The 21,555-nt window shown below is 37.9% G+C and overlaps 1 protein-coding gene across 2 annotated transcripts in view; it reads left to right on the forward strand.

Moving 5' to 3' along the window:
• Window positions 1–1,299: 1,299 nt before the first annotated feature.
• Window positions 1,300–21,555, forward strand: part of SNX2 (sorting nexin 2) — a 34,187-nt gene continuing 13,931 nt past the window's right edge. The window contains exons 1-7 of one of the 2 annotated variants that reach the window (XM_014257087.2): window positions 1,321–1,430; window positions 2,349–2,476; window positions 9,709–9,826; window positions 17,135–17,298; window positions 18,503–18,569; window positions 18,851–18,894; window positions 18,980–19,121. In XM_014257087.2, the coding sequence (XP_014112562.1) occupies window positions 9,793–9,826; window positions 17,135–17,298; window positions 18,503–18,569; window positions 18,851–18,894; window positions 18,980–19,121 (451 nt within the window). In that variant the 5' untranslated portion in view covers window positions 1,321–1,430; window positions 2,349–2,476; window positions 9,709–9,792. Of the gene's footprint in view, window positions 1,431–2,348; window positions 2,477–9,708; window positions 9,827–17,134; window positions 17,299–18,502; window positions 18,570–18,850; window positions 18,895–18,979; window positions 19,122–21,555 lie in introns of both variants that reach the window. The other variant, XM_005528121.3, reaches the window with a different exon arrangement.

Consider the following 21,555-nt stretch of genomic DNA (forward strand, 5'->3'; position numbering starts at 1 on the left):
TGACAAAACATTTGAAATGTTAGATATTCTAGCAAAAAAAGCCCAAACCCTAGTGATCTCAATTAGGGCATCAAAATCAGTAAATCAGTTTAGATTTAAATTTTTCCATCTCTGCTCAGTTCCTGTGTAATGGGCACCATACCCAGACGATAAAGTTCATCAGTGCCTGTGAAACATGCAGTGACAGACCTCAGAGAAATGGATGTGAGAAGATAAATCCTTTTGTCTTCAGTGTAGACTTGAGACTGCATGTAGTAAATGAAGTACAGAGCTGTTAGGAAACAAGGAAAAACTGTAACTGTGCAGTAAATGCTCCTTGGGAAGAGGGCTCCTGTAGAATCTTATTACCAGGTAATTGAAGCAGGAACATGGCACATATGCAAGTTCCACATGTAAACCCAGCTTTGGAATTTCTACTTCTACTGTTCAGCAGCTTTGCAGCTTAATTAATGTCTATCTCACACAGCATTACAGCAGTGGATTTATTGGCTGCAAAGGAAGGGGTGGCTGCAGTTTCCATTAGGATACATTCCTCTTCTCTTAGATTTTCACTTAGTAGCATGAGGTAGAGTTGACAGCTCTGGCATATTTGTTGAATGACGTACATATTAATGTACACCCTGACAGGGATGAGGAATGAGGCTTGGCATTAAATTGGGGTTTTGCCTTTCGCAGTAACACATCACAATCTCATATGAGATTGGCTTTTTGCAGTCATTCTAAATTTTCCTGCAGCATTGTTTTCCAATTTATATCTTTGATTGCTTTTCTCTAATTTGGATTCTTATTCCACACAGATTAACTAATCAGTTTATCAACCTTGAACCTCAATTAGTTAAAAAACCAGTTTCTATAGTTATCTTTGGGTTATTTCTTGACCCGTTTGACACAAAAAAAACCTATTATAGGTTTCTGTGGCCACAGATCTCTTTAGCCTGACTGTAATTACAGTGCTACTTCGAAACAAAGAAGCTAAACTTCTCACATACCTTCCTTAATGATTGACAAAAAACAACCAAGCTAACTTAGGGAATTCTGCTACTTAACCACTTCTTGGGAAAGGTAAGGGGGTGAGGATAGGGCTGGGGCTGTGGAGGGGCTTTGAGGAGGGGCAGGGGCTGTGGCAGGGGCTGTGGAGGGGGTTTGAGAAGGGGCAGGGGCTGTGGCAGGGGCTGTGGAGGGGGTTTGAGAAGGGGCAGGGGCTGTGGCACGGCAAGGGCGGGAAGGGAACGCCCCCCCCGCCCCAGCCCGGCCGCCGCGGTCACGTGCCGGCGCGGATGTGGGGCGGTCACGTGGGCGCGGGGGCCGGGCCGGAGCGGAAGATGGCGGCGGGGAGGGGGCCGCCGCCGCTGGGGGAGACGCGGCCAGCCGACCTCGAGGAGCTGGAGGACGGAGAGGACCTCTTCACCAGCACCGTGTCCACCCTGGAGGTGAGGAGAGCTCGCCCTCCGCTGCAGGCCCTGCGTCCCGTGGCCGGGCCGGCGCCCCCCGGGCCTTCACCTCCCGTACCCTCCCCTCACCGTCAGGCCCCCGGTGCTTCGCTCCTGCCCACCTCTCCCCCCCCCGTCCCCCGCCGATGCCCCTGCCGACCTGGCCTCCGGCCGCGGCCCCACCGCCCACGTCTGCTTCGGCTCGTCGGTGCTTCCCTCACGGAGGGTAGAGGGGCTTCTGATGCCAAGAGAAGCTCAAAACTCTTTTCTCCAAGTACCGCTGTTTTCCCTCCTCTTACCCTCTTCTTCTTGTGCTGCCAGGGAAATATTCTGACCTTACCTCTTTGCAGTTTCGCTGGGGTATGTGGATGTGGGTGTGGGTGTGTGTCTCCGCCTTAGACTTTGAGTGGATTAATAACGACCCATTTTCTTTGTTTGGCCTCTTTCCGAGGCTTCACTCCATTTCAGTTTGCAAATCTTGCAGAAACTTACTTGTCACTGAGGTTTCTTCCAAGAGAGCCGACGCAGTGCTGGGCTGCGGCGGCTGCTGGGACCTGCTGGGAAAGAAGACGAGGAGACATGAGAAATGCTTATGTGTTCATTCCTTATAGTGGGAGCCTTTTTGGCACGTTGTTGTGATCACGTTCCACCTATGTGTCTTGCCAGTATCTTCTGGAAGAACTTTATTCTTCCTGTACACAGATGTCCATTTAAAAAGAAAATGGTTCTTATCCTCTTTTCCTGAAGCGTTTTCTGTCCCTGACCTTTACAGAAATAGGATTGGTGTGTGTTGCTTTGGTTTTGCTCTGGCTGTTGTGTGTCCTTAACAAAAAAAACTGCAGTATACAACGAGGCTTTTAAATGTAATTTAAAGTCACTTGCCTTTTCTCAAGCTTTCTTTTTTCTTTCTTTTTGTAGATGCATTATCTGTGCATTGGTAGAAAAAAGATGTGTGGAAAAAATACACTGAAGGAATAAGAAATGATGTGAATCTGCAGTTGACAAGAATTGCATGAGCAGACTTCTGTGCATCTCTGTGTGACACCGTGTGTATTACTGGAGTCTTTTTCAGTGCACTGAGAAAGACTGCAGTGTAACACAAACAATGTTTTTATTGATGTGGTCTGGGACTAAAGCTGCAGGAGATAAGATAGATTTAGTGTCCAAATCACAGTTACCTTGAGATAAAAAAGTTACTGAAACTCTCTAACTGCAAACACTAGAAAAGAAATGGGCTTTGTATCAGTTGCTTTGGCTGACAATTCCACTGTGCTGCTTTTTTTATGTACACAGTCTGTTTGGGATAGAGTCTCTGAGTAGAAAAGGGAAGCCTCTTTGCATAAAGAAAACCTTTTAAAAGCTGTGTCAGTAAGCTTTTTTGACATCAGCATTTAGGGCACTGCCTTAATCTTGTGATTTTCCTGCAAATTTGGAAGGAAGAAAATTGACTTTGGACTTCTTACTAGCTTGAATACAAATGGATGGATTCAGTGTATAGAGTACCATAGTCCAGAGAAAAATGATTGTCTCATGATGTGGGCCTAGTTAAACTTTTGTCTTGAGTGTTACTTTAATCTGGTAAATATTTATGGACAAACTGATTATAGATGGCAGTGGGAGTTGTACAGTAACAACAGAATGGTGTCATCATTTTTGTAGTTAATCATATATTTGTTTGCTGATACTAGAAGTGGGAGTGTGGCAAGAGACACTGAGGTCCAAACCCAACTTACATGAGGGCTTTGGTACTTTGGAAGGGTTCCCAAATGGTTTATCTTGGAGCTGTCCATTTGCTTTTAGCATGATTAATTTCATTCCCTTCCTATTTTGTCTTGCTTTCATTCTCTTTCCAGTTCACAAAATGTGTGCTGTGCCTTTCCTGCCTATAATTTGATTGTGCAGTGGAAAAGCTGTGTGGTTTCTAATACATCTTTCAAATATCTTCCATATTAACAAAGTCTCCATTGGGAAAACACAGGCTAAGTGCTTTTGACAAAATATACATTCAGTGTATATTACGAATGGCAAATATAGCCATTTAAATACAGCTAAAAAATATGCAAATATAGCATTTAAATACAGAGTCTTAGTTACTTCAGTGCCTTCAAATGGAGAATATTATGAGGTTCAAGTTGAATTCTCTAATGTTTAGAAAAAAGAAGATGGAGTTTTAACTTTCTCTGTTCATGTTGTAAAAAAGTTAATGTCTTTGACTCTCTCAATTGTAGAAAATAAAACGTTAGAAAGATCTCATTGAGCTGTAACACCTGGGATTTCTGGAGTGCAGTAGAAACACATTATAGGACTTGAAAATTTGCTTTGTGGCAGAGAATGAGAACTCTTCCTTCCTATGATCTTAGGACACCAGTAAACTGGGAACTAGGTTGGGCAGCAACTTGTGTGAGCTGATGGGATGCTAGTTTTATTGTCAGGTATCCACAGTGCCTATGAGTAGTAGAATGAGAATGATTATTTTGTTTTCATTGTGCCAGCTGTATTTTGAGTGTGGACAACTGCCTCTCTTACATTCAAGGTTACTAAGAGGTTACCATTTAGCTGGCAGAGTGGCTTTCATTAGTGAGAACAGCCAGGATGAATCATGTAAATGGTTTAAGCCAGAATTGCATTTACAGTGATAATGAGTGGTGAGTTCCATGTGAATAATATTGCTAGTTATTATATATATCTGCTGGTTGGTATCTGCAGTGCTCTCCTAGGTATCAGGTTTTTGTGGCTCAGTGTCTTCCTGAGACCTAGGTAGACTTGTCTACTTGCTAAAATTTCAAGTGCATGGATTTTAGTGGTGATGTTTTGTGCTTGTTTGTGTTTTTTGGGGGGGGTTTTGGGGGTGTTTTTTTGTTGTTGGTTGGTTTTTGTTTGGTTGGTTTTGGTTTTTTGGTTGTTGTTCAGTTTTGGTTTTTTTAAGACTGTCCATAATTTGCACTGCAAGAGGTTCTGGAAGTTAGCTGTGCATTGTGAGAAGAATCACTCCCTATTATAAGTCTAATCAACAAACTGCTAATTTGCTGTCTGTGTCCTCTGCTGCCATTAGAAGGGTCCACAAACAACTATATGAAAGTCAAATTTGGTGACATGTATAAGATATATGTTAGATTTTCCAAAAAAATGGCCTGTTCACTGTTACTCTCTTTTCACCATTTGTACCTTCTTCCTCCTCCATGCACCAGTCTTTGTCACCTTCTTTGTTTATATGTTGCACCATTTCTTACTTCATTTTCCCTAAACTTCTCACTTATCTCTCTACTGCTAGTCTGTCTTTTCTGAAGGTGCCATGTGAATGCAGAAACCTAGGTTGCCACCTACTTACTCAAACAGTATTTATATTCCCATACTCCTGTCCGTTGGTGGGGCTTTTTATAATGGAAAAATACATGGAGGAACTTGAAAATAATCAGTCAGCAGTAGATGTGGTAATTTATCAAGGACTGTCATTTAAGCAGGGTGTATAATAATCTCATTGCCAGTTGATCAGTTTATGTCAAAGATCTGCAATATCCATTTGAGTCAAAACACTAGATAGCCACAGAAGTCCAGATGGCTTTAATGATATTCATTCAGTTTAACAGTGGCCATTACTGAGGATGCAGTAAAGCTCCCATTGGAATATCAGAGAGGAAGGTACTAAGTCCTTCAATACTGTACTATGCCTTTGCAGCAAGCTAAGTCTGTATCCAGGATTAATTGATGTAATTCTACTGAAAATGTGTGTCTCGTTGCTTGATGTTAAATCCTGGCTGTAGTGGAAGTATGTGGAAATTCATTCCAAGGTGGCTGCTTGTGTCATCTTCCTTTCTGCTGCAAATGACACTGTCCTTCTGTTGAGTCTTTTATCTCTGCCCACGCTGTTATTTGTGAGCTCCTGTAACCCTGTTTCAGACAATGAGCTGGATTAACCAGAACAACTAGACTATTATAATGGCCACCTTTTGTCAGCCTTCTGTGTTTTGACTGAAGGAAGCTAGGAGGGGCTCATGCAAGCAGAACTAGTTTGGGGGGGTACCATACTATTAGGAGAAAGGAGGATGTCCAAACATCTAGAGCTATAATTTCAGCCAGCAGAAAATGCAAGATATTTTTCTTGTTTCTGCTAAAGTCAGAGCTCTAAAATACTTGGTTAGTGCCTCCAGATGTAACGAGCAACAGAAGAACAGAAATTTGAGCTTGTTACTGACACTGTAAATTGGGTCCATGAGAATTTTACCAGAAACTTGTTTTCAAGAAGAACAAGGCAGGATCCTGACTGTCCTGCAAGCCTGGATATCCTGGCCATTGAGTATCTTGAGTATTGGAGGCTTCGCCAAACCTTCAGCTCAGGACTTGTTCAGAAATTTCACAGCTGTGTACATTTCAGGAAATTGATGTATTTGTGACATTTTGTGAATCCTTGGCAATGAGTAAGTTTAAAGTTTCTAAAGAGCAGTGCTATTTGTCAGGGCCATGAGGGTTTTGTTAGTCTTATCTCCATTTCTTGTCTTATACAGAGATTTTCACTGCACTAACTACTAACTCCTGTGGCAGCCATTTTCATTGGCCATTTTAGCAGTATTTTGTAGAGATACAAAAGCAAAGTTAGGGTCCTGTCTTTTAGCTCTCTTCCGTAGAAGACTGTCACTGAAACAGCTTAATATATTATTTGCATGCATGTGTGCTTTTTTGGTTTTTGAGAGGCTGGATGGACTTTCTGACCCTCTGGCTGTGCAGAATAATCAGATTATTAGAAATTATTGACTTTGTTTTTGATACATAAGGGCTGTGCCTTGCTGGGTTTTTGTAGTTCCCTGAGGACTATGTCCATTTTGAAGAGATTATACTTCATTGCAAAACTCTTGAACAAGCTGATGCAGTGTTCAGACAATGAATATTTTTAAGATGCTTCTACACATTGTCTTTTTCTTATAAAGTCACAACTCTTAGTGAATATATTTAATCCCATTCTTAATTCATCTTGTCTGAGAACTCAGCTGTTTAAAAGGACCAAAGAGCCACAGAAAGATAAATAGACCAGTAGAGACCTTATTCACATGTCAGCTTGTTGGAGTTTATTTCCATGTGGAATTCATGACTCCCCATGGCATGGGAGAGAAGAATTGCAAGGGTAAAAATGGGAAGACCAGTGGACAGAGATGAAGAGAATTTAATGGGTAGAGTAAAAGTTGCATGTGTAAGCAATATAATGAATTTATTCAACTCTTCCATGGGCACTGTTGTTTTTTTTTTTTTCTCTGTTGCAGTTAAGTGTGCTTAACTATCTGCAGGAAGAGAGAATTGTAATGGTGACTTAGACAAATGTTGTAACTCCAGATATCCTCTCCATCCTCCTTCACCATAGCTTTGCTGAGCATGGTTTTACAAGGTGTGGGATATCCCTCTGGTCAGCTTTGCTCTTCAGCTTTCTGAGGTGCCCATAAGGTCTGTTTGAGTCCTCACCTTTTGCAAATTCTCTCATATGTAATTTGGAGAAAGCTGTCTGTAACTGCTCTACTAACTGCAGCTATGAAGCTTGGTATCCAGTGCAGAAATACTGCCTTTCTTTAGCTGTGCCATTGGAGAGGATCTTTCCTGTCTCAGTAACAGAAAGAGACTTGGTGGCATGTATTTATAGGCATTCTTAGAGGAATCTGTATCTTTCTTTAAAGTGGGAATGTCTCTGACCTTTGGTTAACTTCTAACTTTAGGCATGCAAATTTTACTGTGGGTTGATCAGATTTAAGTGTTCAAAGTGAATTTGGTGTCTGATAGAATAGTTTTGTGATTATTAGCCAGGTTGTGCTGGTTTTGCATTAATTTGTGTTTGGTGAAGAGGGAAGCTCATACTACTGCAGGTATAGTCAAAAATAATCATTAGTAACCAAAATAGCTTCTTCTGATAAAACTGAGAAGATAGACTGAGGGAATAGCTTGAAGGTGTAAGTGTTCTCCAAGTGTTCTTTTCCACCGTTCATTAAGCAAGAGCATAATTAAGTGATAAAGCAGAAAGCTGATGTGCTATAGGGAAGGCTTTTCTTCCCTGTGACTGTCTGTAGTAGAGCTGTTTTTCATGGCAATGACTTGACAAGCACAAACCTATTCTTTGTCTGTGGCAATGTGGGACTCCCCCTGTGTCCTTAAAATTCAGTCTATCAAAATGTAAATGCATTGCTGTTCAAGGCTGACTAACAGCAAAACTGGTTTGGAATGAGAACCTGTGATGTTTCAGTGAAGAACTGCTTTGCTGATAAAACTTTAAACTTCTTGAACCTTAAGCATTGAGAAATCAAGCATTTCCATGCTCTTCTGTTTTAGTTGAAATACAAGGTGTTGAACTTGTGCTGGCTGTAGAGACAGAAATATGCTACTTCTCAGTTGTGAAATTGCTTAAAACCTTCAGCTGTTACGTGTAACACATATATACTCTCAGTTGTAAAATAACTGAAACATGTCAATTGCTGTGGTTTTCTTGCATTTAGCTCACTTAATCTAAATTATTGCAAGTCTCGTAATACAATTGAAAGAGCTGAGTTTTATCTCCTTATGATGCTTCACAGAGTCTTCACAGAGTGGACAAACATACCTTTATTACCACAGAGCACTCTGTTTCCTGTGGGATCATTTTGGCATTTGTTTCATATGAGATGAGAAGTGTTCATGTGACTAGTGGATTGGTTCCTTACAAGGTTATAAACTCTACTACCTACCTACAGTTTCTAAGTGTTCCTTCTTTGATGCTCTTTGCAGGCTCTAGGGCAATATCGTGCCAAGAGTTTGATAGACTGCTCCTTTTGCTATTCATCACTTTGGTTTGTTTCTGGTTTCCCCATGTTGCATTTCATGAGCTTTTCAGGGAGTGGCTGCTTCTGGCAAAAGGAAGGAGATGTGATCTCTTCTGTCATTTGAACAGATCAGTTCATTGTTGCAACCAAAAAGATTTAGATTCTGCTGATTTTGGCTGGGGTAGAGTTAATTTTCTTCACTGTGACTAGAATGAGACCGTGTTTTGGATTTGTGCTGAGCACGACATTGTTAATACAGAGATGTGTTTGTTATTGCTGAGCAGGGCTTACACAGAGCCAAGACCTTCTCTGCTGTTTGTACTTCCGCACTGGTGAGGAAATTGGGAGTGCATGGAAGGCTGGGTGGAGACACAGGTGGGACACCAGCTGACCAAAGGGATATTCCAGACCATGTGACACCATGCTCTGCACATAAAGTGGAGGGGAGAAGGAAGAAAACCAGTTATAAGGAAGGCCTCTCTGTTAGGACTCTTGCCTCTGCTTTATTTATGAATATGAAAATACAATCTGGACAGACTTTTTCAGTGACTTTTCAGTGACGTTTCAGTGTTTTTCAGTCTTTTTTTTTTTTAACCTTTTTGAGTTTACAGTGTCCTTTGAAGTGTAGCTTTAAATATCTAGTGTCTTTTTAAAACATGCATGCATCCATGAATAAATATGCTGTTGTTGAAAACTCCTTAGCTAGCTATCCTGGATGAAGTTGTGAGACATGAGTTTTGCAAATTTTCTGGTAGTAAAACAGTAAACACAGTTGATACATTTTCAAAAAAGATATTTTCTAACTGAAGCACTGATCTTCAATTATGCATGTATTTATTTTATAAGTAAGCTATTCATTTGGTGGCCCATGTTCAGTATTGCTTTAATTTCCCTGAGTGTCTTCAACAGGGCAAGTTCTAGTCTTCAGTGAATTAAATAATTGTATCTGTGGCAAGCCCAGCTTCTATGTACAGTACAATGTGATCCTCTGATCCTCTGTGGCAGTAATCCTGTTGCAAAGCTGTCAAAATTTCTTACAGCTCCAAGCAAGCCTTATATTATTTGGATGGCATTAATGCATTCTTTTCAATCATAGAGCACTAGGAGATTTTGTTACTGATTTCTGGGTATGTATAAATTCAGATTTAAAATCCAAGCCTTTCCAGGAAAAACCTAATCATCAAATTACATTTGGCATTACTAATAAACTTACTCTACATAATTCTGTAGCAGCTTTTGTTTCACATTAATTAAACCTGAAGAAACTGTTGACTGTTCTTTATCTCAAATGAAGAAATTTTAAGAGCTGTTGACTTGCTTATATCTTTTATTCATTGTTGCTATGCTAGGAATAGGAAATGGAAATAGCTGACAGGGTTTTCTTTTTGTACATCTTTTGCTTCTTTGCAATGAAAGAATGTTGCAATAATTGTTACATATTGACACATGGCAACTGGCTCTTTTAATTTTTTTTTTTAATTATTTTTTGGTGTTTTTTTTGGAAACAGTCAAGTCCTTCATCTCCAGAGCCAGCAAGTCTTCCTGCAGAAGACCTCAGCACAAACTCCAATGGTCCAAAGCCATCAGAAATCATGCTGGACGGTGACAGAGAAGACCTCTTTGCTGGTAATGACCATTTTCTTCTAGTGTGCCTGTACAAACCCTTTCATCCTTGGACTGAAAGAAATGTGCTTTTCTGAGGGGGAGGAAATCTTATAAGTAGTTTGACAGTGTTGTATAGTTTTTTTTCTTGTGAAAAAATGTTGTTAGTTAAGTTTGTTTATGAGTTTCTCAGTGGTGTGTACTGTCAGAGTGTAGTATGGGAGTGTTGAGCTGGTTACTAACCTCTTCTGCTGACAGTAAGAATAGTCTTTATCATTCTGTGATTCAAAATGTTCAAATGTTTGTGTGGAAATGCATGACTTAAGTTCCTTTCTTGTTTTCTGCTTAATAATCATGCATAAACTGTCATAGTCCTTTTTCCAATGATAAAAGAGAGAGATAATTCAGATTGTATGGCAAGCATTTCCTTCTTAATACTCTTGTTTTAATGTAAAGGTAACAAACTGGCACATGGGACCAGTCCTATCATTTCACTGCATGGTTGTGTCTCTGACAGTTAACAGTATTGCATGCTTTAAAAAAAGATGTGAAAATTCTGATAAGTGATCTGTTAATAGACAGAATGTTTCTAAAGCTTCATAAATCAGTTGCTACTTCAGTGTCAGTTTTCAACTATGGGTTATTGTTGCTGTCAATTAGAGTTGTAAGAAAATTAACTATTCAAGAAAGGAAGTGTAATATTTGGAATATATTATGTGCATAAGATGGTTCTGAATATTATGTCTCAATACTATAATTTTCCCTATTACTTTATATTGAGTTAGTCAATTGACAGTCTGCTTTGAATGCAGTCATCTCATCTTCATTGATTATCTAATGTAATAATTCCAAAAGAAACTTAAGAACCTTTAGCTCTGGGTTATTTTGTGTAAATGCATATATACACATGCCCATTACATTTGTTCTAAACTTACGTAATTTGTATTTCCATATATTTGAACTTACTTGTTCATGACACTGTTAGAATGCATTGACTAGTTTAGTACCTCTCTGAAAGTGTTTTAAGAGAAAAAAGAAATAAAGGATAGAGGGATAATCTTACTTTTTTCTGTGTTTGATTTGCATTGTAACTCACAAAGACTGTAAGTGCTTTAGCAATGAGGTTTTCTAGTTCTAGTCAGTAGTTTGGTTATTTAGCTTCAGTATATAAAGCCAGCTTTTTATAACCATAGAGCCATCTGGAGTGGATATTTTAAGGAAGCCAGTTCTCCTTTGGATAATATTAAGAAAAGAAAAAGGGGGAGTGGAGTAAATATTTAGGGGAGTCAGACAGAAGGAACAAATGTTTGCAGTCATATTGTTTCAGCTAAAATGAATGCTGTGAGAATAACACATGGAATTGATTTAATGAGTTTGGGTTTTGCCATGTAGGACATTCTCTTAAATGCTTGCAGCACTGAACTGAAGGCATCTAACACTGCATGTCCACCTCAGCTGAGACTGGTCTTTTAAAGTTCAATTTATAGTAGAGAGTGTGTCTTATACTCTCAAATAGAGGAAAAAACAAATGTGATTTATGGACCATGAGATAAAATACGATGTTTTTCACAGTTTCCTGTTCTAAGCAAGAAGTCTGTATAATGCAGTTTAACCCAAGTCATGAACTTCTGTGTTTGTGTCACTGTCATACCAAAATGGTGTTCTGAAAAACTGTGTTGCATTTATTTTCCATTATTGTGCACTCACAAGTATAACTATTCTTTCTTAGGACTGTTTTGCTAGACAGTATAGAAACAGTGTGAGAAAGGCAAGATGAGATACCAAATTTCTTGCTTCCAGCATTATTGCATAAGTCTGGCTTTCTAGGAAAGTGAGTGTGACAGGGTTTTTCTTTGATGTGTTGAAATTCCAAAGAATCTTAACTTGGCACAGCTTATAGGAAATGGAGAGGAGAAAAAATTAGGCTCCATAGCTTTATAACTTCGGTTGTTTCTTCATGTTGAACTACTAGACACTTTAAAATCCAGGTAAAGGAATTCCTGTTTGTGGCTCCTGAATGGAGACATTGCCATTCTTCAGAGTCAGAAATAATTATAGTTTTTCAGACATGTAAAAAATGTGATGGTATGCCCCTGTAGCTGTTGTAGACTTAATAAAACTTTTTCATTGCTCCACCTCATATTCCAACCTAATAGAAAAGGAGGTGAAGCAGTACAAATTTTCTGTACTGCTTTAATGCAGGACAGAACCTGGGAAATGGTTTATGCTTTTTTGATTATGCTTAAAACCTCTTTGCTATTATGTTTCTGTGACAGCTACAGAATAATATGTGCAATATAATTATTCTTTAACTTGTCTTCTGGAACTCATAGCTGAATTATTAAAATAGGGTTTCAAAAATGGAAGAAATTAGTTTTCCTGCTGTCATTGGAGATGAGTAAATTTTGCTGCTTTGTTGTGGTTCTTGGTTCTGTGACAAAGTAAAGTGTCTTGCTAAACCCACTTAAAGACTTCCACCCTTAGAATAAAAGTCACTATGTTGATTCTTTGGCCAGAAGAATTAGTTTATCTTACCATATAGAGCTCTTATACACAGAGATCATAATGGTCAGTCATGAGGCAATGTTAGGTGTATCTTGAGGAATCTGGAGATATATCTTAAAGCTTGGTTGTTAATAACCTGCTATTGCACAATGAAGAGCTAGATACTGAACTGGTCTTCCAAAATGTTGACCCAAAGTTCAGTGTATAGCTGCACAAATATGCCATTGACTGCCCATGAGGGGCATACCTGTCTGTGCCTTCTCCCTCTGGTTCTCATGGTACATGATCTTCGTAGAAGTTCACTAGATGGTGAACTCATCTTTGAAGTTTTATCAGTGTTCTGTTGCCTTCTTCAAAAAAGTGGAAAATTGTAATTTTTCCTCTCCTCTGTCAGGTAGAAGATTCCTGTTACTTTGTTTTTTATACTCTGAAATGTGTTTGGGAATGGATCATGTTATGGAAGTGTCTAGCTGTTGTGAGGAAAAGTCATTGTGTTGGGGGCTGGGGTGATGTTTATTTTCATTGGGCTATTTTTTTGTTTTGGTGGTGTTTTGTCTTGTTCAGTTTTGTGGGTTTTTTTTTTTGCTTTAGGCTTTTTTCTTGGGATTTGAGACAGAAAAGGTGGTGATAATTCTCTGATCCAGACAAGATATGTTCTTCAGGCCCATCTGAACAGAAAAGCTTCTAGCTGACAGTATCTGTCAGGCTGTTGTCATGTCTGATGTGGAGAGTTTGTGCAAATGCCTTGCTGCTTCTTAGAATCTGCTTTGTTTAGTTATTATGCAAAAAATAAATGCATGAAAGCTTGTGAACCTACATTTTTGAAGTCAGAAGGTGGTTATTTTAGTATCTGACTGTTGTGTTAAAACTATTTCTGTTCTCATTAAGGTTATGCTTCTGGTATAACAATAAGGACCATGGACTATGACTTGGGTGTAATAATTCTTACAGTCAGTTCAGTTAAGTCTCTGAAATATTGCTGTGCCCAGAGAAGCCTTTTTTTGTAATAGTTTGTCCCCGCTTCTGCATAACAGCTTCTACTTAAGTTTACTGCCAAATTAATATGTTCGCATGGGCAAACTTTCAAAGATAATAAACCAGTTTAATCATTCAAGCTATGTCAGGATGTTAAAGGTCTGACATTTGGAAGTGTGACTAGTAAAAATAACTTGGGGCTGAAGTGAGCTGCTGGTGAGGAGTTGCAAACTTGCATTTTCTGAGATAGTTCACAAAAACTGCTGGTGAAAAATAAAGAAACAAGCTCTGTGTAATCCTGAGATTAAACCCCATGCTTGAGTGTGGATAGAAACTTGTTGTGGTTGGCTGTTGAATGTTAATTAAGCATATGTAGTTGTCTTCTACAGCAGAATTACATGTCTTCATGTTCTTTTGGAGCTAAGCAACTTGACAGTGATCCCTAACAAAGACTGTTTATGGATGGTAAAGTATGTATTTATGTGTAGCAGTCTGCACTATTAGATTGGTGGCAGTTCTTAATATGTTCTGATAACTCCCATATCTGATATTAAGTGTTGAATCTCAGTGTTTTCTTCCCAAAAGATGAAGAGCAGTTGCTTGCTTCTAAGCAAGAACCAACTATCCTGGAAAAGAAGACATCTAGATTTCATTTTTCATGCCAATAACAATACTGAATATTTTAAAATAACCAAACAAAACCCACACAAACCTCTGAAACCCAAACCCAATAATAAACTACACCACAAAACCACAACTTTATGCTAAGTTTTCAGGTGAAGATCTAAAATGAATAGGTTAAGCAAATGTTTCTGGAAGTGCCATAGTTTCTATTGTGAAGCCTACCAAACTAATGTCCCCATGGGGAAAAAAAACACACCTGCAAAACAAGCAGAAGAATTATCAATAAAACCTTTTAATCAGACCATGTTATCTGATTACTCAAAGTAAAGGGATATATGTAAGAAGCATAAATGCCAGGGTTCATCAGAAGAAACGTATTTAGTTTCATTTACTTCAGCTCATGTACTACTTGGAGACTGCTGCTCTGAGGGGGAAAAATAGCTAGAAGTTAGAACCTGCTGTTTTATATAAAGCTAATGCTTCTTTTTCCTTTCAGAATCCTTGAGTACTTTTGTTTTAAACAAAAAGTGTGTTAACTTTCTTCTGTCCAACTCAGTCTCATCATCCTCTTCCTTATCTTTTCCATGACATGCTTCTAGATTTGCATAATGTCTGGAGGCATGCCAAACCTGGGGTAAGAGGTTACAAGAGTGAGAATGGCATAAATTCTCTTTTCTTCCTAAAGTAGCTGACTTACTACTGTCAAACAAACGGCTACTATTTTCTCTGGGCAAGTTCCTTCAGGGAAATAAAAAAGAAATGTCAGGCAGCAGCTTTAAAAATTTGCTAATCCTGTTTGGAATTCATTTGATACAGAAACTAGGTCACATTATGATACTAATGAGTATGCAGATACAAGTCTGAAATAGAGGAAGCCTAAAGAAGTGTACTTCAGTTTCATCTGATGGCAGCTCTGCTTTCTTACACTAAATTCACAGTTTTTTCATGAAGTTATGCTTTATGAAAAATAGGAGGATTTTGTTCTCAGCTAATGAAAGTGAGAAATCTGTGTACTTGTTTAGTGACTTGTTTTATAAACGTGTCTAAAATTTGAAGATATAGAGAAGTATATAGTGGTGCTTAATTGTTTGTTTCTTGAATGTGCTAGAATATAGCTAGTGATAGAAAAAAGGAAGAACTGAAGTGCAATTGCTTTATTTCGTATATATTTTATATTTTACATTTCATCATGTATATAGTATACTGTGTTGCATATGTATGTGCATATTTTTCTGTGAAATGTTTCTGTGAAATATTCATTTGTACAACATACATGTTGAATGCTGTTAACCACTGAAGGAGAGAAACTGCCTCTTGTTGAAATGTTGCTGTTCTGCCAACCTTAAAGCTCTTTCACAGCTGCTTCAGTATGACTTCCCACCTGATCTTAGGTTTTGAATTAAAATTCCATATAGTTTAACACTCAGTGTCCTTCCTGTGGCATTTGAGGAAAGGAAGCATTAGCAGATGCTTATGTTCTTTAAGATTTAGTAGTAAGAATAAAGCAATGCTGTGAAAATAATTATTTTCAAAGAAAGGCTGTAGAGTCTTCTTTCATATTAAAAATGGAGAATATTTAATTTTAACTTCATTTTGAAAATACTATGAAAAACCTGTCATTTGAAATTAGGAAAAGCAGTGCCAGTGGGCTGGGGGAATTGATCATTCCCCTTGGCTCAGCCCTGCTGAAGCCACACCTGAAGTCCAGGTGTGAGTCCAGGTCTGAGCTATCCAATGCAAGGGAGACATGAACAGTTGGAAGTTACTCCAGTGCAGGGCCATGAAAACGATTGAGGCTGTAAAGTGTACAGCATAAGAGATAAGAAAGCCTTGTGCTGTTCATCCTGGAGTAGAGGCTTGGAGTGGGGAGGATCCTATAGTGTGTATAAATACTGTAGGGTAGTGAATGGAGAAGAGGGAGCCTGACTTCTCAGTAGTGCTCACAGACAGAACGGGAGGCAATGGCTACACACTGAAAACCAGATCATATATAAGACAAATCTTATGTTTTTGTTTGTTTGTCTTTGGTGGGGGTGAGGGTGTGATGTTGGCTTTTGATGTTTTCTTGTTGGTAAGGGTGGTCAAGCACTGGCACAGGTTATCCAAGGAAGAAGTGGATTCTCCTCTTTTGAGATGCTCAAAATTCATCTGGATGTGGTCCAGTTTAGCCTGCTCTAGCTAGAGTTCTGCTTGAACAGAGAGGTTAGATTAGATGATTTCAAAAGTCCTTTCCAAACTCAGCAATTCTGTGATATGCTCCAAAATAAAACAATGACAGAAAATTTGCTAGCCTCAAGCCAGAATGAATGTCTTCTTTGGTGTAGTGAATTTTTACCTGTTTGATAATTACTACCCACAGAAGTCCAGTTTGTGAATGGACTTGAGGTCTATTGGAAAGTCAATTTTGGTATCAAATGATATCAAATTATATAAATTTTGCTATCAAATGGTTCTATGGTCCATGTTCTCTTCTAAGAAACTGTAATTCTTGAAAATGCATGTCTAGTGAGAACACAGCAATGTTCATTTATTTGAGCTAGAACAGGAATTTTTGTGTATGCAGGAAATGTGTAGTTTGCCAGTGGTCAAAACCAGTTACTGAGATTTGTAGACCAGGGGTTTACATTGTCTTTAAAGGCCGCAGAACTGTCCACAGTTTAAAAGAAGTAATCAGTTTCTAGAGAGCTGTTTTAAGCCCCAGAGAGTGGAGATAAAAACTATAGATAATCTTAATGTCTCACCTGCTAATATTGCTACTTTACAGTTTGTGGGGTATTTGGCAGGAGTGGGGGTGTATTAATGGTTTGTAACTTTGTTATATGACTTAGTCTGCTTAGCTACCAGCCTGTATGACCAAATCAGCTGTTGTTCAGAGTGCAAAACAGGTGATGAAAAAGAGCTGCTTCTGTGGTAAAAAAAAATTTATTAGTGTAGACAATATGTCATACAGAAAGAAATGATTTGTGGCTTCTTCTCTAAAAGACTCTTTACTGAACAGTATAAAAAAAAAAAAAAAGTCAATATTGATCTTCATTTAACCCATTCATTCTGCACTACAAACCCAAATGTCATATCTGGTTTTAGCTATGTACTGAAGAAAGTTATCTTGCACAAATGGGTGCTGGTTTTTTTATCGTCATTCTTTATTGTGCATGTTTGTTGTCTTTGTGATGCATATCCATCTGTGTGGCACAGACTATTTGTTGCTAACTCAAAATGTTTATGTAGAAGCAACAGAAGAAGTTTCATTGGACAGTCCAGAGAGGGATCCAATACTTTCACCAGAACCTACTCCGGCAGTCACTCCTGTAACACCTACTGCATTAATAGCTCCCAGAATGGAATCAAAAAGTGTAACAGCTCCAGTGATTTTTGATAGATCCAGAGAAGAGGTATGCTGTAAACTTCTAAATTATGGAAATGTTTCATTTGAATTTTTAAGTTTTATCTTGTTTTAAAATGCCAATGTTAAATTAAAGGCAATGTTAAATGTTGATGCATGGCATTATACCTTGCTGTTTGTTTTGCAAAAGAAGTTTAGTGTGAACTTGACTCACGAAAATACTGTAAGAATTCACTACTGAGCTGATTATGTTTGAGATACTCAGTATTAGGAGTAAGAAGTTCTGTTCCTTCAGAATAGATACTTTAAAAATATGTGTAGGAGTAAGCTGTGAATTTGATACATGAGAAATGTTATTAATGTAAAATAATTTTAGCTAGCATGTTACAGTTTCAACTTGTATTTCTGAAGCTGTTCTTAATGGGGAAATTGAACAAGCAGTTCTTAGAATTATCCTGCGTGCTAACAAACAGCTGAGGATAATTGTATTCTTAACATTTCTATTTACATGTGGTGTTTCTGTCAAAGTATGGACATTGCTGAATGCTATTCATTCTGGACAGTTCTTACTAGACAGTGAATTTGCAAACAAGACCTACCCGTGACTCAATGATGTCTACTTCCCCAGACACCATCTGTTAGCATTTGGTTCTGATTTTGCACCCTTCAGCCCTGGTACTGTCCTTTCTGCCATGGAATTTCTTAAGATCTCTCTTTTTATCAAACTTGGGTATAGTACATGAAAGATTATGAAATGCTGGAAGAATAAAACTCTGGCAAGTATCAGAAAATTTTTTTCTGTTGCTTTTCCCTTCCCAGGCTCCTCTGCTACAGATACTGTTAATGAAAAGGAATGTCTGTCCTTTGATTAGAGCTACATTGAAGCATTGCAAATGAGAGTAGTTGTGAATCAGTGTCTGCTGGCATTGTAGGTGATACAGTGAATGGACCCCTAAGTCTGCTGTACTGAAAGCTTTTGCAGTAGGGCTTAAAGCTGAAATCACAGGACCATTTAGTTTGGAAAAGACCTTCAGGATCATTGAGTCCAGCTGTAAACTGAGCAATACCAAGTCACCACAAGAACTTTTGTTGCAATTACAGTCAATATTAGAAAGTATATTAACGTTGGAGACAGGAAATGTTTCATAATTACACAAACATACTGACCTTTTCTCCTCTATATCCTTATCCTTGTACCCATACATAACATGGATGTCCATTACCTTGTTTAATGTGGTATGTTTTTTTCCTAGATTGAAGAGGAAGCAAATGGAGATTTGTTTGATATAGAAATCAATGTATCAGACCCAGAGAAAGTTGGTAAGTTCCTTGAGCTAGAAATTCAGATGGCAGACTGTCTTATTCCTTGAAGACCATACTTAGATTTTAGCTTGATTTCCTCTTTAGTTTCCCTTTGGCAATTTTTAGTATCTAAATGGAAATCTATTTAATTTATATTTTGGACTAAAAAGTATATGGCAGGATTACACTACCTTCCCTGGGATAAAGTATATGGCAGGATTACACTATCTTCCCTGGGATAAAGTATATGGCAGGATTACACTACCTTCCCTGGGATAAGTATTTTACTTCTCTTACAGGAGATGGCATGAATGCTTATATGGCATACAGAGTAACAACAAAGGTAGGTAGTGGAACAAAAATTTGTGACTACTTTGTATTGTAGCTGAGATGGATCAGTAATTCACAACAATTTATTTTTTTTTAAGACATCACTTTCAATATTCCACAAAAATGAATTCTCTGTTAAAAGAAGATTCAGTGATTTTCTTGGCCTGCACAGCAAATTAGCAACAAAATACATGCATATTGGTTATATTGTGCCTCCAGCTCCAGAAAAAAGTATTGTAGGTAAGTGCAGTTTCAATAAGGTGACACTTAAGTATTGAATAGAAATTACTCTTCTGCATAAATACTGCTTGCTTCTTCTCAGGTGATCCAAATATTCTTCATGTTCTGTATTTTAAAAAAGTTTATGTTAAATTGGAAAGATATGTAATGACCTCTTCCTAACTCAGCCTAGTGTTGATAATGAGAAGGATATCTCTTAATGCATGGCCTTGTGTTTCTTATCTATGAGTCTTTGCTGTTGCTCTTCAAGAGCTGATTAGTCTAACAAAACAAGGATGTTGAAAGAGTTTATTTTTACATTGAGCTGTTACCAATTGCCTGCAATATATAGAGCTTCATACATACTTCAGGTCTCTGATACTTCTGTTTGTTTCTTTTGATCATGGTTGAATGCAAAACCTCATAAATTTTGCAAGGCTTTTATGCAAAAAACGACTTTTGACTTGAATTCCTTAAAAGATCAGGTTCTTTCTCCATGAGCTAAGAAGCATGCCTGCGGCATTAAAACAACTTCAATTTTGTGATCTCTAAGTAGGAGAGGTTCTTTCAAAATAGGTAAATATTTAAAACAGTAAAGCCTGTTAAAGACTTCTGTCTTACTCATAAATAAGTGACTTCAATTTAGGATGTTGTTTGATATGTAGGCAATGGCAGGACTTCTTTTCAGTATTTTAGTCTGTAAAGAAAATCAAAGCAGCAGTTTTTCATGTAAGTTTTCCATGTAGGAGTAGTCAGACTGAATAGATGTAGGCAGCAGAAGGCTTGGAAAATTCATTATTTTACTCATGAAAAAAAGAGAACTCTGTTTTTTAAGCCTGTGAGACTAAAAATTTGACCTGAATCTTTGATAGTTCTTGAAATTTATGGGTAATTCTGTAATAATCAGTTTTTCCTATAACAAAAATAAGTCTAATTCCAAATGCTAACAGGGCTTATGAAAATGGAATGACGCTTCTGATCATGTCCTTTGGATTATACAACATTTAAGGCATTTATGACAGTGTGTGTTTACTTGAAAATGTAGTGCTTGCATCACAGTCAAGTTTAGCTTAGACTGGATTTCAGCTAAGACTTGAGCAAACCCAGCATAAAAGTTTACACACCTGGAAGACAGTAAAATGGTGGGACTTACTGCAGTGCAAGCAAGCACTGGCTGGCACTTCAAAGCCTTGTGTAGAGACTTTATGCTGCAGGTAGGTTGGGAAAACTCAGACTGTGTAGAATATTTTCAAACAAGCATGACACTCCCTGTTTAAAGTTGAACCTCACAGGTGTTAATTCTGTTTAAGAGCATGTAGTCAGTACATTTCCAGTTCTGGAGAAAAGAAGGAATTTATTCTAGTCTGTTTTGAAATAATGCATCTTAAAGCAGAGAGCTTACAAAACAGCTGAAAGTAAGATGACGTACTCTTAATATTACGCATGTTGATGTTTAAAGTCTTAATACATAATGTCATACATTCAGTGTTATGCATTGTATGTTGTAAAACAGTCCTGGTCTGTTCATTCTGTTACACTGTTGGTAACACCTGGAGTTTTAAACTACAGTTTTGCTGTGTTGATGAGTGGTAGGGGCTGGAATTTTAGATCTTAGCTACAAATTCAAGTCCATCAATTACTGACTGTGGAACAAAAGGATACAAGTGAGTCAATTTTGAGCTGGAGTTGGTTATTCATTAAGGTACCTCACTATTTGCATTAGTGTGTATGAAAAATTACATTTTCATTTTTAAAGAAAATAATCTGTTATGTCACAGATCTTTTCCTGTAAAGGGTTAGAGGAGTGCTTGGTCTACAGAAACAGGCTTTGCACTTTCATTTAAATGAGCCTATATTAGCAGAGAAAGAAATCTGGCAAGATATTTAAAAATAACTGTCATTATTACAGGGTACGAATTCCTAATATATGTCATTTGTTTGTGTATTCAGTTTTTCCCTATGAACTTCTGTTCAAAGTTCAGCTATGAAGGCTCTTTTGTATTAAGCCACAGGATATCCTCCTTTCTACAGTAAAATATTATTATATAGTAATACTGTAATGTAAAAAGGTGAGGCATGTGAATTACCTCAACTTCCCTTGAATACTTTAATCCTTGTATTTGAAGGCATACTCAATTTTACAGACAAATTTATCGATTTAGTTACATTATGCTGTGAGAATACTTTTGGAAAAAAAAAATCTTATCAGATTTATTTTCAGCATGTTGCAGAGGAGAGAAAAATTAAGGTTTAACTGAGAGGTTAAGAGTTCCTTCTTGTTCCTGTAAGGCTTTGCTGCTTGTTTCCTCCAGGGTTATACTGTGTGAGACTTCTGAGACCAGAAGGGAGACTGGGGGAGGAACTTAGGGAACTGTTGACCTAGCAGATTAATGAGTACATAGTCAGAATCTCAAAACTTCTAGCTGAAGAAAAAAGTAATAGATAAGAAATACAC

This window comes from Pseudopodoces humilis, chromosome 4 (genome assembly GCF_049639895.1).
Source record: "Pseudopodoces humilis isolate 2021_Gansu_Grassland_sample_001 chromosome 4, ASM4963989v1, whole genome shotgun sequence".
NCBI classification, from domain to species: Eukaryota; Metazoa; Chordata; class Aves; order Passeriformes; family Paridae; genus Pseudopodoces; species Pseudopodoces humilis.